The following is an 18,912-nucleotide window of genomic DNA, read 5'->3' as shown; positions in this document are numbered from 1 at the left end:
CGACCACCTTTTCACACAGAAATTCTTCTTTGGGATAGAAGAGTTTACAAGTAGAAACTTTTTCCATTTGTTTTCAAATTTTACTTTGGTGTGTAAGACTGGGTTTGTTATCAAAAAATTTAGTTGTGGCACTGTGCACCCGTTTTTGTGCTAAAGATAACCTTAATGTGGAGTAATGAATGTCATTTTTCCTTTTGGTATTGTAATTATGTGCACCATTGTTCCTTTTTGAACTGTAGTAGATTGTCTATGATCAACTTAATGAGGGAATAAATGCACTGTAAGCAGTAATCAGAATGCCCAACTCCTGAAACAGATGTCTACAAGATGACCCTGAGTGAGTACCACATATTACTCTTGCAGCAAATTTCTGAGGAATGAAGACTTTCTTTCTGAAAGATAAGTTACCTACTGAATGAAAATATGCAACATATGTCCACTTACTGACTTGTTTCCCAAGATTTGCAATTATTCTAAGTGAAAATGTGGCTGAACTAAGCTGTGTTAGGAGTTCCAAGCTGTGCTTTTTCTATTTAAATTCTCATCAATATGAACACATAAAAACTTTGAGTTTCCACCCTATTTATTATTTCCTCACCATGTGTTATGCTTATCATTGGAGTTGTACCTCTAGATGTACAGTACTGACTATGTTGCATCCTTTTAAAGCTAAGAGTGAGACCATTTGAAGGAAACCACTCAATGACACTGTTAAGAAAATTGTATGCCATTTCTTCTGTTGCTGTTTGTATGCTTGGATCGACTACAATACTAGTGTTATCTGCAAAAAGAACTAATTCTGCTTGTTGCATGTATGAGTAACAACAGTGGAGCTTAGATTGAGCCTTGCGGAACCCCATATGAGATTTATCCCCAGACTACATTGGTTGAATCACTAAGTACAACTTCCTTTTGGTTAGATATGACCAGTGGCGGCTCACATATAGGCAGTAGAACTGCAGCACCCACTGTTTCCATTTCATATAATAAACAAAATTTAACATTTTTTCTTTAATTCTCTTTTTTTTTTACTTCTACAACATACAATCAAGCTTAATGTCAGTAGCCATCTCCCTTTTTATGAAAAAGTTGCAAAAATCTTTTTACTGAGCTATGTGCTTCATGGTTCCAGCAACATGGTGTTTGGCTGTTGTGACCATGCACAGACATGAAGCTGACACGATGCTGTTAGGGAGACAGAGCACCGTCACTCCCATAGTGCAAGCCCTGGCAGGTGTGTTGGGAAGAAGGCCATTTTGGTTTCTACTCTGTGTGTGTTGTGCTTACAAATCATTGTCATATCTTGAAGTGCTTACAAATCATTATCATATCTTGAATGTGATGACATGTAGAATTATATTATTACCCCACTTTTAGCTATTCTATTTGATTCATCTTTATTTCAATTCTTTTAATTTACAGAAAACTTTAACAATGATCTTGCAACAATGAAGAAATAAGTCCTGTGACAGTAAGTGAACTTCAACAGATTATTACAGTATATTGATAACTTTTACTTATGGACCGTCTGACAGCAACTGAATAAAACACAATTTTAGTGCCATACGCGTTTCGCCTTTATTTTCTGCAAAGCATCATCAGTGGCCTGGAATATGTACATATGTTAGCTATTTTATTTACATTTTTGTCACTGTGCCTATAGGTTATAAACAGTTCTGGTACATATTCCAGGCCACTGATGATGCCTTACAGAAAATAAAGGCGAAACGCGTATGGCACTAAAATTGTGTTTTATTCAGTTGCTGTCAGACGGTCCATAAGTAAAAGTTATCAATATGCCGTAATATTACACGCAACTGAGGAAGACAGGACTACAAAAGGTGAAGATGTTCAACAGATTATGTTTTCACAACTGACTCTCCATGACAAAGTTACAGTAGATGAAAGATGTCGTTCAGCAACTGATACTGTAACATCTCAGCCAGGCATAAGCAATAACAAGACATAAATTCGTAGGTTTAATTATGAATGGTACCGAAGGAGAAGTTGGCTTTGTGGCTGTGAAGTAAAAAATGCACTGTTATGCTTTCTATGCTTGCTGTTTGGAGGTGATGTAATGTGGACAAAAGTTGGTTTTCAATACGGAAGTAAAAACTTTAATGGTGAACACTGCCACTTACAATTTTTTTAAATTAATTAATTTATTTATTTATTTTATTTTATTTTATTTATTTATTTATTTTTTTTTTTTTTGGACCAGTTTCAGCATGTCTAAGTTCCCATCATCAGATCTGTAATGAATTTAGATCACAACCAACTTGTGAAGAAGTGAATCTAATAACTATTCTATTTTTGTGTCCCCTTTACTTCAATAACATAACTCACAATTTGAGAATTATCACCTGTTTCTATATATTCGTTATAAATTACATGATGTAGTGATCTAGATATAAAATAAGTGGTACTTGAATAAGACTGCTAAGATTTGTGTACTCCTGATAAATATAAATGAGTGCTGCTTCTTCTGTGCCGCCTCCTCCTCCTCCTCATTTGTGCCATCAGTGGATCAGGCCAATTCAGGACAGTTTTATTTCTTCTGGTTGTTATCCTTGTCCAATATTCTCTCATACTTTGCAACCATCTTCACTCTTCTCTACATGATGATTTTGCTCTGTGTATAATTCTTTCCTGCAAACCTGTGCCAGTCAAGTTTTTTTTTTTTTTTTTTTTTTATTTGAAAGTCCTCCTGTTCTAAATCTCTGTTTCCTGTATTCCAGTTTCTACCAGGGCCCTTTGTACCTTTTGGATCCAGCATATATTGGTTCTCTTGCTCGCAAGAAACTATTGTCTGATGTGTGAACCTCACCTGGTCCATTATAAGGATGTGTCTGAAGAACATGTTCCTTTTCCTGACATCTGATATTTCTGTTTTGGTATACTGTTCTTGGCTTTACAGTTTTTTTATTATATTTTAGAAGGATTTTTGTCTACACTTTTACTCATATTATGGTATATCTGTTTCCATACAATTTCAAATTACAGATGGAATCTTGTCACCTTTTGATTTAATAATTCTCTATATTTCAGACAACAGTATCACTGTACCTACCTTTGCTGCAGTGAAGTCTGCACCCAATACATAACGACAGTCCACAATGACTGGTAGATGACTTGACCCTTCTTGTACAGCAACACGTCCTACACTTGTGCGAATGAAGTCCACTGCAGGGAAGTATAGACTGTTCCCTGGTATCACCAACAAGTATTCCTGCCCTGCCTTAGTCTGAAAAAACAAATGGAACACCATTATAAACACCCACCGGATTCCCAAAGAGATTTCCAGAAAGCAAACACTATAGTCACTCACTTCTTTCTGCAATGTAACAGCAAAAATCACAATCGGTGAAAACAATAAAGTCCACAGTTTGACAACATATAAGCTCAATTTTTGTTGTTATCTCATGAAAATAACAAATGAGGATGATCTGTCCTTAACAATAACTATTATGAAATTACAATATCCACAACAACCAATCATACTTATTCATACTGCAGTACTGAAGCAGCAAGGACAGAGACAGATACTATATTTTCCTCATAAGAGACTAGCTGTTCAGTTCATTGGAAACACCATAAAGCAATAATATTACTCACTGGAAAATGGAAAAGGAGGTACCATTACAGGTTCCAACATTTTCCAGAATACTGTGCTTCAAACAAGTTTACAACAGTAACTGAAAAACCATACATACACCACAATAATTGCAGAAATTATACATTTTTATATGTATATATTTGCTATCTTGTATATCCGCTGGTTGCAGTGTGGTCTGTGACTAGGCCCACTCATCAATGAATAAGGATAACTATGGTCACTCAACTGATTTCAAACTCAATTATATATATCTCCAATGTATGCGGCAGTCCTGTGATTACCATTACAGCACTGATCCTTATACAACATTCATTCATTATTAGAAATACACATTTCTGAAGACAATGTAAAGCGTAATTAACAAGAAGGACACACAGTTTTTAACAAACTACAAATATATTTGGTCAAAAACAAATAATGGACACTTCAGAGTGAAATGATAAATAACGAATGATAATGAGGATCCGGTAGTGAATAATGGTTATCTTTAAAAATGAAATAAAACAAGAAAAGACAATTAATATGTCTAGTATCTCAGCTGGCATAACAGAACATAAACATGGAACTCTAACCATAGTCAAGTGACTACAACAGTGAGAGCACTGCAGATTGTTTAGTACCATCAATGAAATACGAAGTTTGAACTGGTCCACTATCATTTAGCGAAGACTGCTTCAGGCAGTGTTACCTCAGTGCCTCACTAGGAGACACAGCAGTGATGATAAACAAAGGACACGACCCAGCTCAGGAAAGAGCTTATGCAGTGAGAGTCAGTGAGTGACTTGTGGACAAGTGGCTAATCTAGCAAGCCCTGCTCTGGGTAGAGAGTGCTTGCTTGTTGACTACTTTAGAGGAAAAAAGCTAGTGTGGAGCTCTCTGACTTAGCTCTGTTTCATGAACTAGCAGCTGCTGTACCAGGTTGACCATGCATCTTGTAAAAAGCCAGCCGTAGTGTATGATGGTGAATATGGCATGGTGATACTGATATTATTTGGGTGGCCAACTGGAGCAACTGACAGAGTTCACAGGCCCTCAATCAACTAGTTGCCTAAGGTGGATGCTTCTGATACATGACTGATGGAGTTTGATGTCAAAAATTGATCAAAACTTCGGTGCTTGAAATGGTGACCACAGAGTCCATTTGTAGAGAGATTTAAATTTTGTTGATGAAGTGCTGCACTCATTTGACAAACAGACTGTAATAGATAAACCTACCTATACGTTTTCTTGGTTTTGCACGCTGGAGGAGATCGGCTGTTTAGTAAACTGGTCTAGAGATTTACCTGCTTGTTCAGTGTAATATTTTAGGTTATTTATGTGTTGGTTCACATCCTTGGTTAACAGGAACTTACTTGGTAACAGCTAAATTGTTCCGATTGGTTTCCATTCAGAATTTGGGGTAATAAGCCAAGGACGAGAGCCATTATGTCTTCTTTTTGTGTGTATAACACAAGTTCTTTAAGATTTTTGGGTAGGAAGCTTCCTTAGAATTTTTCTCAATAACCGTTTTAAATTTCCTTAAATATGGGCTCTTTCAGCTGCAGTGAGATTTATATAGCTGTTAGTCTTTGCTACGTTCAGTTGCTTGAAGTTTTTTAATCATGTTAATATTCACCGAGCAATTTATTTCCTAAAAATTTTGCTATGTAAACATCTTAAATTTCTTTAAAAGAATGGGACTCTTCTAATGATTATTCTTTGAAGTTCCTTTTTATGGCAATACTCACCGAGAAAGGCTGATTTTTACTAACTGTTATTTCTTTTTAATATAGGAGTGTGAATGATTGCTTTCTTTGTTAGCACCATGTGTGTAATTACTTTAATTTGTATGTTTTAGATTTTTCCTGAGCATTTTTTGTCAATGTATTCATAAAGGCAGTGACAAGGAGGCCATAAGGCACCAATCAGTTGTTAAGCCACAGCATCAACTGTATGAGGTACATCAATGTAATATGAATTTGTTTTTTAGTAATCCAGGATTTACTGTATGTTGTTACAACCACTGGATTATTGTAATTACTGTTTAAATAAATATGTGTTATTTACTGCATTGTCTCTGAGTTTGTGACCACGATCCTCCCACATCCGAACTGAGTGTAGGTAGCTTGGTTATTTGTTGTTTACAAGAAAGGTTCAGGAGTGGAATTAAAATACAAGGTGAAAGGATATCAATGATACGATTCGCTGATGACATTGCTATCCTGAATGAAAGTGAAGAAGAATTAAACGATCTGCTGAACGGAATGAACAGTCTAATGAGTACACAGTATGGTTTGAGAGTAAATCTGAGAAAGATGAAGGTAATGAGAAGTAGTAGAAATGAGAACAGCGAGAAACTTAACATCAGGATTGATGGTCACAAAGTCAATGAAGTTAAGGAATTCTGCTACCTAGGCAGTAAAATAACCAATGACGGACGGGGCAAGGAGGACATCAAAAGCAGACTCGCTATGGCAAAAAAGGCATTTCTGGCCAAGAGAAGTCTACTAATATCAAATACCGGCCTTAATTTGAGGAAGAAATTTCTGAGGATGTACGTCTGGAGTACAGCATTGTATGGTAGTGAAACATGGACTGTGGGAAAACCGGAACAGAAGAGAATCGAAGCATTTGAGATGTGGTGCTATAGACGAATGTTGAAAATTAGGTGGACTGATAAGGTAAGGAATGAGGAGGTTCTACGCAGAATCGGAGAGGAAAGGAATATGTGGAAAACACTGATAAGGAGAAGGGACAGGATGATAGGACATCTGCTAAGACATGAGGGAATGACTTCCATTGTACTAGAGGGAGCTGTAGAGGGCAAAAACTGTAGAGGAAGACAGAGACTGGAATACGTCAAGCAAATAATTGAGGATGTAGGTTGCAAGCGCTACTCTGAGATGAAGAGGTTAGCACAGGAAAGGAATTCGTGGCGGGCCGCATCAAACCAGTCAGTAGACTGATGGAAAAAAAAAAAAAAAAAAAAAAAAAATGCATCCTTGCAGTCTGTAGTGGCAGTGAACTTGAAGGTGATTTGCGTTATCATAACAGTACACTATTTCTGTTAGTAGCTAGTTTTGTAATGGTAAAAAAATTTAAAAAATGACATGGGCCATAAATTGAAAATAAAAGCATCTGCAGAAGAACATGGAAACAGAACAGCTGAGATGCATTTTGGCCCTCCACCTACAGAAAACACCATTTGCGATTGGTGGGCTAGTAAAGAACTGAAATAAATGAGGAAGATTAAACTGTGCAAATAGAGGGCTGAATTAAAAATGGCTAAAACTGGAATATGATGTACTGAAATGGATTCAATGACACTGTCAGACTGGCATTGGAATTAATACAAAAATGATTCAATACATGGTTGTAAGCTACTGCTACAGTGGAACTTAACAGACTTTAATGGTGAAGTTGGGTGGTGCTAAAGGTTTATGAAGGATCATGGATTTAGCATGCAAAGCAAAACCAAAATATCTCAGAAAATGCCACAAGTGTGCCAAGAGAAAATAATATTTTTCTATTACTTTATTATTCAATTCTGAAAGAAAACCAGTGTGGAACTAAGCCAAATGCAAATATGGATGAAATGCCTCCAACATTTGATGTGCCAAGTAACAGAACTGTGTCATGAAAGGTGCTAAAACTGTAACTATAAAAACAAGTGGACATAAAAGAAATGCACTGCACTGTTGTCCTTTCATGCTGTGCTGAAAATACTAAACTTAATTCAATGATCATTTCCCAAGTGCAAAACAATGCCAAAACCTTCTGAAATATCGCCAGTCACTGTTGTTAACAAACATGACAAGAATTGGATGGATGAGGCAGGTATGATATTATGGATTAACAGAGTGTGGAACCAAAGGAAAGGTGCTCTACTGAAGAAGAGTTCTCTTCTTGTGCTAGATCAGTTTAGTAGTCATTTGAAAAATTCTGTGAAATAGAAATTGAGACAGGGAGCTACAGAGTTTGCTGTTATTCTGGTATGACTTACTTCACAATTGCGACCTCTTGATGTTTCGAAAAATAAACCATTTAAAGTGTGTATGAAAGAGAAATGGAACAAATGGATGATCAATGAAGCCAAACACAAATTCAAGCCGAAGGGAGCTTTAAAACGATCTACTATCAAACAAGTGTATCAGTTGATAAAACAGTCATGGACTAGAGTGAGAGAAGACATTATTGTTAAATCTTCCAAGAACTGCGGCATAAGTAATGATCTCGATGGCAGTGAAGACCATGAACAATGACTGACGAACAGGAAGAGGAAGACGAAGAGCAAGAGCAAGAGCAAGAAGAAGAAGAAGAAGAAGAAGAAGGTTCAGATCATGATTTTTCTGGTATTTCAGAGGTCAGTTTGATTCTATAAACTAATTTTTTTTTTTTAGTCTGGCTTTGCAGTCTAATAATAAAAATGGTAAAAATGTTATTTTTTTCAATTATTTAAAAATTAAGGTGCGTCTTAATGGTTTGTGGTGCCTTATAGTCCACAATATATGAAATCAACAAATATGTTAATTCAGCTAGAAAGATATGCACAAATGTAACAAAAATATAGTTAATAAAGAAGTGATTTACCATTGCTCGTTCCACTGTAATACTTGGCCTGGCTGATGGGTACAACAGGAACAATATATTTATGGCAACTCCTATCAGTATACCAAGTTCCACACCAATCACCAGGCATGCCACAAAAGTAACAAATGTTGGTACTAAATCTTTCCCTGTAATAGTGAGATTTTACTTCATTAAGCACACTCAAAAATTTTGTTCTGCTAAGTTATACATATACATCACAGCATCTTATTTTAATAATAATTTATCCAAATACCAGAAAGGGAGACATCATAAACACAAAATTTCATTTCAGACAGACAGCACATTATACCAGGTGATTCAGCTCACATACCAAAGTCATTTTATGCATACCCAAAAATTTTGTACCTGGCCTTCAAAAAGATTTTCACATTATCTCATTAGCGTCATGCAAATTATTAGCCCAATAGAAAAAAGGAACACAACCTTTTGGCATCAAATCTAATGTAGTTAAATTTTGTACTGGGCTATGTTTTCACTGTAGACCACAGTTTTTGAGTTTTTCAGGAAAAATGTACAAAAGTGACCTTCAAATGCACCTCCACTCCCACACTCATCCCTCACCAATCAGGATGTCTAGCATGTTGCTTGGGGCACTCTCTCTCCTGCCACTGTACAATAATTTCCACCCACACTAACTATTCTTGATATTCGACCTTTAGGTCTCTATTGGTTGGGCTATCACACCACCAGTAAAGTTGGCTATTTCATCAACAATATTAATTTAAATGTACCCATGAGGGTATTTACAGAAAAATAACTTTTATAAACATTATGCTAAAACTAATTAGATTGACAATTTTATCTAAACTTAACCCTTTAAGCACATTACTTCTGTAATAAGTTGGCCTTACAAATACAACAATGTAATTGTTTATTTTATGCCATTAGAATTCCCAAAATGTTTGGTAAAATTTATATAGTTGTCAGTTTTACAATTTGTAAGTGCTCAACTAATCTGGTGGTGTAGTAAGGCCAGTCAATGAAAACCCAGAAAGGTTGAACGTGGGAAATAAATTCGCACAGTCACAAACTTTTGTACAGCGGAAGGAGGGAGTGCCATGAACAACACACTAGAAATTTTTACTGATGGGGGCTGAGTGTGGGAGGGGGTTGCATTTGAAGGTAACTTTTGTATGTTTTTCTTGAATAACTTGAAAACTATGGCCTCTACTGAAAACATATCCCAGTGCAAAATTGTACTAGACTAAATTTTGTACAAAAAGATCCTGTTCATTTTTCCTAAAAGACTATTAGTTTGCAAATAACTCAGCAGTTGATGCATCTTTAATAAAGGTCTCTAACATGACTGTCTGAAACTTCATCCATAGTTACCAGTATATTACGCTTAATCACCATAATTTAACTGAAGACTTATCTGTCAGTCTTGAACTTGTTGCTAAAGTGCTTTATTTTCTGTGTTTGATGACATGTCCGCAAGACATTTATGATTCACTGGTGAACAGTCAAGTTCTATGCAACACATACCAGTCCATTCATTCATAACAATAATGCGATGTTGGAACAATATAAAAAATAAGGGAGAGGCAACTACTAACCTATAGCAGACTGATGTGTGTTGCATAGAAAAATATAGCAGGAAACAGTACCTACACTAGCTGTCGAGCTCTTGCTGTTTTTCGTAATAAAAGCACATACATTCACAAACACAGCCCCACAGACACACCCATGGCCATGGCAAGACTGACTATTGATGACTGATTATTGAAAACAGCTGCATAGGCTGATGGGAGGTGGGGAAGTGTAGGGAAGGATGTAATGAGGGGATAGAGGGAACAATGTGTTATTGTCTGCATAGCAAGACGAATGGAGTAAATAGAATAGAGCAAAAAAGAGATACAGAAATGGGTAGAGGAGGTGGGAAGGGAGGGTGGAGGATGGAAGGAAAGGATGGTGGGGATGAAGACGGGAAAAAGCGAGGGGGGAGGGAAAGGAAAATATATATATATATATATATATATATATATATATATCTGCTCAAACTCTTTGCCTTTACAAATGTCTGCTTGTGTCTGTGTATGTGCGGATGGATATGTGTGTGTATGCGAGTGTATACCTGTCCTTTTTCCCCCCCTAAAGTAAGTCTTTCCGCTCCCGGGATTGGAATGACCCCTTACCCTCTCCCTTAAAACCCACATCCTTTCATCTTTCCCTCTCCTTCCCTCTTTCCTGACGAATCAACCGTCGATAGACACACAAACAAACACAAACACACACACAAAATTCAAGCTTTCGCAACAAACTGTTGCCTCATCAGGAAAGAGGGAAGGAGAGGGAAAGACGAAAGGATGTGGGTTTTAGGGGAGAGGGTAAGGAGTCATTCCAATCCCGGGAGCGGAAAGACTTACCTTAGGGGGAAAAAAGGACGGGTATACACTCGCGCACACACACACATATCTATCCACACATATACAGACACAAGCGGACATCTCACAAGCAGACATATTTGAAGACAAAGAGTTTGGACAGAGATGTCAGTCGAGGCAGAAGTGAAGAGGCAAAGATGATGTTGAATGACAGGTGAGGTATGAGTGGCGGCAACTTGAAATTAGCGGAGATTGAGGCCTGGTGGGTAACGGGAAGAGAGGATATATTGAAGAGCAAGTTCCCATCTCCGGAGTTGTTTTTAGATATATTTTTCCCATGTGGAAAATATATATATATATATATATATACCACATGGGAAAAATATATTAAAAACAAAGATTCCATGACTTACAAAACGGGAAAGCGCTGGTAGATAGACACAATAAATAACACACAAACACACACACAGAATTTCAAGCTTTCGCAACCAACGGTTGCTTCATCAGGAAAGAGGGAAGGAGAGGGGAAGATGAAAGAATGTGGGTTTTAAGGGAGAGAGTAAGGAGTCATTCCAATCCCGGGAGCGGAAAGACTTATCTTAGGGGGAAAAAAGGACAGGTACACACTCGCGCGCGCGCACACACACACACACACATATCCATCCACTCATATACAGACACAAGCAGACACAAGCAGACATATTAAAAGGCCTTTTAATATGTCTGCTTATGTTTGTATATGTGTGGATGGATACATGTGTGTGCGTGCGAGTGTATACCTGTCCTTTTTTCCCCCTAAGGTAAGTCTTTCCGCTCCCGGGATTGGAATGACTCCTTACCCTCTCCCTTAAAACCCACATCCTTTCGTCTTTCCCTCTCCTTCCCTCTTTCCTGATGAGGCAACAGTTTGTTGCGAAAGCTTGAATTTTGTGTGTATGTTTGTGTGTGTATCGACCTGCCAGCACTTTCGTTTGGTAAGTCACATCATCTTTGTTTTTAGATATATTTTTCCCACGTGGAATGTTTCCCTCTATTATATATATATATATATATATATATATATATATATATATATATATATATGAGTATAACAGAGGGAAACATTCCACGTGGAAAAATATATCCAAAAGGATATTTGTGTTTGTTTGTGTGTCTATCGACGTGCCAGCGCTTTTGTTTGGTAAGTCTCATCATCTTTCTTTTGGATATATATATATATATATATATATATATATATATATATATATATATATAATATTTCGGATAATTTACCCGTTAATACGTTAATTTGGTTGTCTGTAAAGTCTTGGCGCTCTGTCAGATGTTCAGCGCTTTCCTTTAGGTTAGTCTGTGTACGTGCCAATTCAGGAAGTTGCGCAAATTGCACATGACATGGCGTCTTGCTTTTGAACTAATTGCGGAACCATTTCCACTTGTTCCCGTACAGTATCTATCTTAATAGCCACACACTCCTTTGTTTCGACATGTAGGCGGTGAGTAGCTTCCTCACATTGTGCTTTCACCAATTCTATTTGTGCAGTTAATTTTCGTTCCGTCTCTTTGGCCTGATCTTTGAGTTCTCTGGTCTTCGCCTCTATCCGCTGCTCTAATTCGGAAAAACTGCTGCTTAATCTCAGTCTGGACTAATTTAATCTCTTCTTGAGTTTGAGTGACTGTCACTAATTGTGCTTTAATATCGGTTTTCAGATTTTCCTGACTTTCAGTAACCGAGGCTAATTTCGCATTCAAATCATTTTGCCCTTCAGTAACTGAGGCTAATTTCGCGTTAATATCGGTTTTCAAAGTATTCATGCTCTTGGTTATCATCTGCATCTGTCTCATGATAATTACCAATGGATCTAATCCCTGCTGCGTAGTTGCTGTTACACCTCCAGCCGTGTCTACTAGGTGTTCTATTGCGCTATCTGTAGCCATCGGTCCTACAACACTTCTTACTGCATCATTATTATCAGTGCTAACAGCTGAAGGCTGTTGCGTGCTGCTTTGCTCTGCTTGACTCATCCTAAACATTGCCCTAGTTAAAACCATATAAATGTTCTACTGTCACTATATATAACTCCCTTCTACTGTCACTATATGTAACTCCCTTCACACAAGAGTACTTCTGTGTCTACTTTCTTAATGTACATATACAGATAAATGCAACTGGGACAGGCCAATCAAAACACATCTAACATAAACACAATTAATCAATGTTCAAATATCAATTAACACTAAACAGAAAAGCGTATACTTCAACTATTATTCCCACGTGGAATGTTTCCCTATATATATATATATGGAAACATTCCACGTGGGAAAAATATATCTAAAAACAAAGATGATGTGACTTACCGAACGAAAGCGCTGGCAGGTCGATAGACACACAAACATACACACAAAATTCAAGCTTTCGCAACAAACTGTTGCCTCATCAGGAAAGAGGGAAGGAGAGGGAAAGATGAAAGGATGTGGGTTTTAAGGGAGAGGGTAAGGAGTCATTCCAATCCCGGGAGCGGAAAGACTTACCTTAGGGGGAAAAAAAAGGACGGGTATACACTCGCACACACACACATATCCATCCACACATATACAGACACAGGTGTCTGTATATGTGTGGATGGATATGTGTGTGTGTGCGCGAGTGTATACCCGTCCTTTTTTTTCCCCCTAAGGTAAGTCTTTCCGCTCCCGGGATTGGAATGACTCCTTACCCTCTCCCTTAAAACCCACATCCTTTCGTCTTTCCCTCTCCTTCCCTCTTTCCTGATGAGGCAACAGTTTGTTGCGAAAGCTTGAATTTTGTGTGTATGTTTGTGTTTGTTTGTGTGTCTGTCGACCTGCCAGCACTTTCATTTGGTAAGTCACATCATCTTTGTTTATATATATATATATATATATATATATATATATATATATATATATATATATATATATAGAGAGAGAGAGAGAGAGAGAGAGAGAGAGAGAGAGAGAGAGAGAGAGCGCCCACATTCAGGGAAGGAAGAGTGGACGGAGAAGGCAGTACACGATCTGGATGGGGAAGGAGTGGAGTGGACAGACGAGAGAAGGGAAAATATAACACGAGGAAGTGGGATAAAGGTTAATATGCTAGACAGACCATTCCTATCTGTGTAGTGCAGAGAAACTTGTGTTGTACGGGAGTATCCAAATGGACAGTATAGTGAAGCAGCTGTTGAAGTCACCAGTGCTGTAGTGTGCAACATGGTCAGCAACTCTATGGTCAGTTCTGTGGTTTGCTGCAGTTTGGCAGTGGACACTCATGGAATTAGATAGTTGTTTACTTGTCATGCCCACATACAATGCTGTACAATAATTGCAGCATGCCTGATAAATAACATGGCTGTTTTCACACATGACCCTGCCTTTTATTGGGTAAGAAATACTTGTGACTGGACTGCAGTAGGAGGTGGTGAGTGTGTGCACAGGACAGGTATTGCACCTGAATCTATCAAGTGTGACTGACACATCGGGTGCAGGGTTGGGTACAGGACTGGAACAAGGATCAACAAGGATATTCTACAGGTTGGGTGAGCAGCAAAGCACTACTTTGTGTGAGATGTGTAGGATTTTGCGTAGGACATCCTTTATCTCAGGGTACAATGAGAGGTAGTCTTAAGACGTGGTGAAAGATCTGACTGAGCTTTCCAAGGCTAAGGTAATACTGGGTGATCGAAGGAATCCTTGTCCGAGGCTGCTTGGCGTGTTTATGGATGAACTGAAAGTGTGGCAACTGTCTAAGTGAAGTTACTGTTGGTGGTTGGTGTGCTTGATGCAGACAGACATCTTTATAGAACTATCTGAGAGGTGGAGATCAACATATAGGAAGGTGGCTTTCAGGAGGACTAGGTGAAGCAGATTTTGAGTAGTTGAAGAGGTTGTGGTTGTGGAGGAAAGAGTAAAGACTGTCCTTGCTGGGAGTCCAGATCACAAAAATGTCATCAACGAATCCATACCGGACAAAGGGTTTTAGGTGTTGAATGGATTCCTCCAGATTGCGGGTGTGTGTGTGGGGGGGGGGGGGGGGGGGAGTTTATGGGTGAGTTTATCAGGGGATTCCTCCAGATGACTCATAAATTTGTTGTTGATATAGGATGATGCCATGGATTTGTTTATAGATTTGGCCTTAAAAAGTGAAATAATTGTGGGTCAGTACGTGGTGGGTTAGGAGGATTAGGAAAGAGGTGGTGGGTTTGGTATCAGGACATTAGGAAAGGTAGTGTTCCCCGGCCGCATGGGTTAGGAATGGAGGATGTTGATGTACAAGGTTGTCACATCCACAGTGACCAATGAAGAGTCTGGTGGTAATGAGACAGAACTGTGGAGAAGCAACAAAGGAAGTGAAGAGTGTCTTGAATGCAGGATAGAACGTTATGGACACTATTTTTGGAGATGTTTGTCAGCAAAGGCAGAGGTTCATTCTGATGGAGCATTATACCCAGCCACATTGGAACAAACCAGTAGGGAGACATTTGGGATTGAGTTTGTGTAGTAGGTAAAAGGAAAACATACACAGGCTGCTCAATTACTTGCTTCATGTGCAATGAGAGCCTGCTGAAGAGCTTCACACCATAATACAGGAACCTGTATCTTGTCTTATGGCTGTGTGCATCACAAACAAGATGCTGATTTTAACTTTTAGTAACAAAACCATAAGAATTTAAAAATCTTCTAAGAGGTATCTAAAAGGTGTGGAGATATTTACTTTACACAACATTCTCACTGTCCATGCCTGATTAAAAACTATTTTACTACCTTCAACTGCATAACACCAAGAAAAAATTCTGTAAGGATATTGTAAGACTGCAGATCTGATTAATATCACAAAAGTATTGTTACTTCCACAGTGTTGGAAATTGTGGATGTCAGCTGTTAAATACTGAATTATGAAGTGTAGATACTATTTTCATAGCTATTCGAGGCTTTCTTTATGTAATAATTACTTGGAAAATTCTCAGGCACTGCGTTGGCTGATACTGTCTAAACTGCATGGTATTTCTATGAGCCACCTGTTTATCATCTTCATGTGTAACTGAGCAGCTGCCTCATAGAAATATTGTACACTTTTGACAGTACCATACTATGCAACACCTGAGAATGTTTCAAGCTATTCTCCTACTAGTCACCATTCAGCTGAGATATTTGCATTGTATTTTTCTTATTTAATCATGTCAGAAACACACACTATAACTTACAAGTTATGCAAAATGTTCCAAAACATGGTACTATAAGCATTACAATTACAATTAAATGTGGCGTGACCCGCATGCAGCAACTTTGCATACTTCCTTGGTGGCATCAATGACATTCTATGGCATGCATGATGTTGGTCATAGGCTGCAGACAAGAAGATGACTGATTGTCTGTTCTTCACCACATTCACATGCTGTGGAGTCGCATGCAAATACCCACTTTTTCAAGTTGGTCTTCATTCTTCCAACTCCAGAACGCAGTCTGTTGAGAGTCTTCCATATTGACCAGCTTTCTTCGTGACCTGATGGGATCATCCACCCTGTAAGGTGACTGTGTCTGGAACGTCATGAGTTGACTCTGAAGTTCGAAGGTGGTTCAGTGAGGCTTTCAGTTGAATGCAGAAAGCTTTTCCTTGACTTGAGCCTTTGTACTGCTGGCTGATACCCGTGTAGCGCGTGGGTCTTCAGATTCAATACCTTACACTCTTCCAGTCTAGATGCACGTTGACAACGGATATCTAGAGGTGGGATGCCTGCTAGACAAACTTTATCAAGTGGTATAGATCTCAAACATCCCGTAATGAGTTTGCAGGTTTCATTCAACACGATATACACTTGTTTAGCATGACTAGATCTGCACCGCACAGGCAAGCATATTCTGTAGCTGAATAACAAAGAGCTACAGCAGAAGTTCTTAAGATGCGAGGATGCGTCCCCCAGACTGTACCCGATAATTTCCGGAGAATGTTGTTCCTTGCACATTCCTTCTGTTTGGTGTTCAAGCAATGTATTCTGTAGGTGAGTGCTCAATCAAGAGTTACTCCAAGATATTTGGCGGTGAAGCAATGTTCTAATTGCTTACCTTCCCAAAACATCTGCAATTTCCTTGCTGCATGTCTATTTCTAAGATGGAACTCACAAATCTCTGTTTTTTCTGGATTTGGCTTCAGCTGATTGTCTTGGTAATAGCCACTTAGAATTTGATTTTCATGCTCTAGTTACCACACAAGATGATGCTGGAGTACATCATCCAAATTTGCTATATCACAGTGATCACAGGACTGTAATGCCTGGAGATGAATCTGATGTTCCTTCAAAATAAAAACTACAACTCATCCAAGTGGAGACTAGATAGAATGAGAATAGTCTTTATCCTCCTTAATTAAATAACAGCATGTGGATTACATCCACTGGATGATGTTGGGTAAAATAAGATCAATCATTAGAAGGTAGATATTAGGTCTACAAGTTATACTCTTCAAGTGTTGGTATCTATTGGGGAATAATGTATAGAGGTTCTATGGATAATTAAAGTTGGAATACAAACTAGTCACAAATACTCACTGCTTGATTTCCACATTGGTTTCACCACTTCATACTCTATCATGAAGATCACAGCACAAATGATAACAGCTGCCAAGGATGCCTTAGGAATGTAATAGAAGTAAGGTGTTAGCAGACTAAGTGCCAATAAAATCAGGGCACCTGTAAAAAATAGCATAATACAATTACAGATAGAGATCACACAGATTGAACTAGCTATGCTTACTGCATACACAAAAATTAACTCAGTAACACCCACAAAGCTCGACAGAAAAAAATCATAACATTCAATGTCTGAGACTTAAGACATTTTCATTAATATAATGCTATCTCTGTATTTCACATTTATTGCATCTTAACAATTCCAATTTTCACACCCTCCCTTTATTCATAAATTTTATTTAGCAATGTATGTGCTGGCTACTGAACAGTCACAATTTGTGTCATCAGTTTTGCACAATTTACCACAATACTTTACAACAAACACATTAACAGCTTTTATCCAAATGTCATGTGTTGTGGAATGAATACTTTAGTATTCATTATGAAATTTGCAAAAAATTATTTCATTTTAGTTTAACAAATGTGGGCATCTGCGTTGTTGTTGTTGTTGTGGTCTTCAGTCCTAAGACTGGTTTGATGCAGCTCTCCATGCTACTCTATCCTGTGCAAGCTTCTTCATCTCCCAGTACTTACTGCAAACTACATCCTTCTGAATCTGCTTAGTGTATTCATCTCTTGGTCTCCCTCTACGATTTTTACCCTCCACACTGCCCTCCAATGCTAAATTTGCAATCCCTTGATGCCTCAGAACATGTCCTACCAACCGGTCCCTTCTTCTTGTCAAGTTGTGCCACAAACTCCTCTTCTCCCCAATTCTATTCAATACCTCCTCATTAGTTATGTGATCTACCCATCTAATCTTCAGCATTCTTCTGTAGCACCACATTTCGAAAGCTTCTATTCTCTTCTTGTCCATACTATTTATCGTCAATGTTTCACTTCCATACATGGCTACACTCCATACATATACTTTCAGAAACGACTTCCTCACACTTAAATCTATACTTGATGTTAACAAATTTCTCTTCTTCAGAAACGCTTTCCTTGTCATTGCCATGTCTACATTTTATATCCTCTCTACTTCGACCATCATCAGTTATTTTGCTCCCCAAATAGCAAAACTCCTTTACTAGTTTAAGTGTCTCAGTTCCTAATCTAATTCCCTCAGCATCACCAGACTTAATTCGACTACATTCCATTATCCTCGTTTTGGGTTTGTTAATGTTCATCTTAAATCCTCCTTTCAAGACACTGTCCATTCTGTTCAAACAAATTTCGGGCTTGCAGCCGGTCGTCGTTCAATACTTCGCACGATATTTCAACTGGGCACCTGCCAGTCATATTCAGGTGAGCCGTCGCAGACTGGCGATAACATCCTCCGCTCCGCAATATATAGCGTACTGTAACTATTCTGCGCATGCGTCGAAAACTTGATAGTTGAACCAACACTGCCCGCCGGCAGCGCCCTCGCTGGTGGAATAGCGGAACTCAGTCGCCCTCTGCGTTGCTGTTTGCCACGGCCGTCAATGCACTCTGTCGTCTTTGATTTGAGCAAATCGTGGAGATGATGGGATTCCATGCACTGTCCAGCTGGTAGCCACTGTCACGGTTTAACAGATTTTCCGCCAGTCGTATTTCTACGGATTCTTTAATAATGGAGTCCCAGAAAGACGTTGCTGTGGACAAAATCATTGTTTTCTCATACTCCATTGAATGTCCAGTAGAAATACAATGTTCAGCAATAGCGGACTTGCTTGGCTGCAAAAGGCGGGTGTAACATTGA

The 18,912-nt window shown here is 38.4% G+C and overlaps 1 protein-coding gene across 2 annotated transcripts in view; it reads right to left on the bottom strand.

The window, feature by feature from the left end:
* The window catches only part of LOC126236081 (sodium-independent sulfate anion transporter-like), a 170,592-nt gene that overhangs the window by 17,152 nt on the left and 134,528 nt on the right, over positions 1-18,912 (bottom strand). For both annotated transcript variants that reach the window (XM_049945144.1, XM_049945142.1), the window contains exons 8-10: positions 17,088-17,228; positions 8,186-8,331; positions 3,071-3,244 (exon numbers count right to left, since the gene is read on the bottom strand). In XM_049945144.1, coding sequence (XP_049801101.1) covers positions 3,071-3,244; positions 8,186-8,331; positions 17,088-17,228 — 461 coding nt within the window. The remainder of the gene's footprint in view (positions 1-3,070; positions 3,245-8,185; positions 8,332-17,087; positions 17,229-18,912) is intronic.

The sequence above is a fragment of the Schistocerca nitens genome, chromosome 2 (assembly GCF_023898315.1).
Source record: "Schistocerca nitens isolate TAMUIC-IGC-003100 chromosome 2, iqSchNite1.1, whole genome shotgun sequence".
NCBI lineage: Eukaryota > Metazoa > Arthropoda > Insecta > Orthoptera > Acrididae > Schistocerca > Schistocerca nitens.
This window is presented reverse-complemented; position numbering and strand designations above follow the sequence as displayed.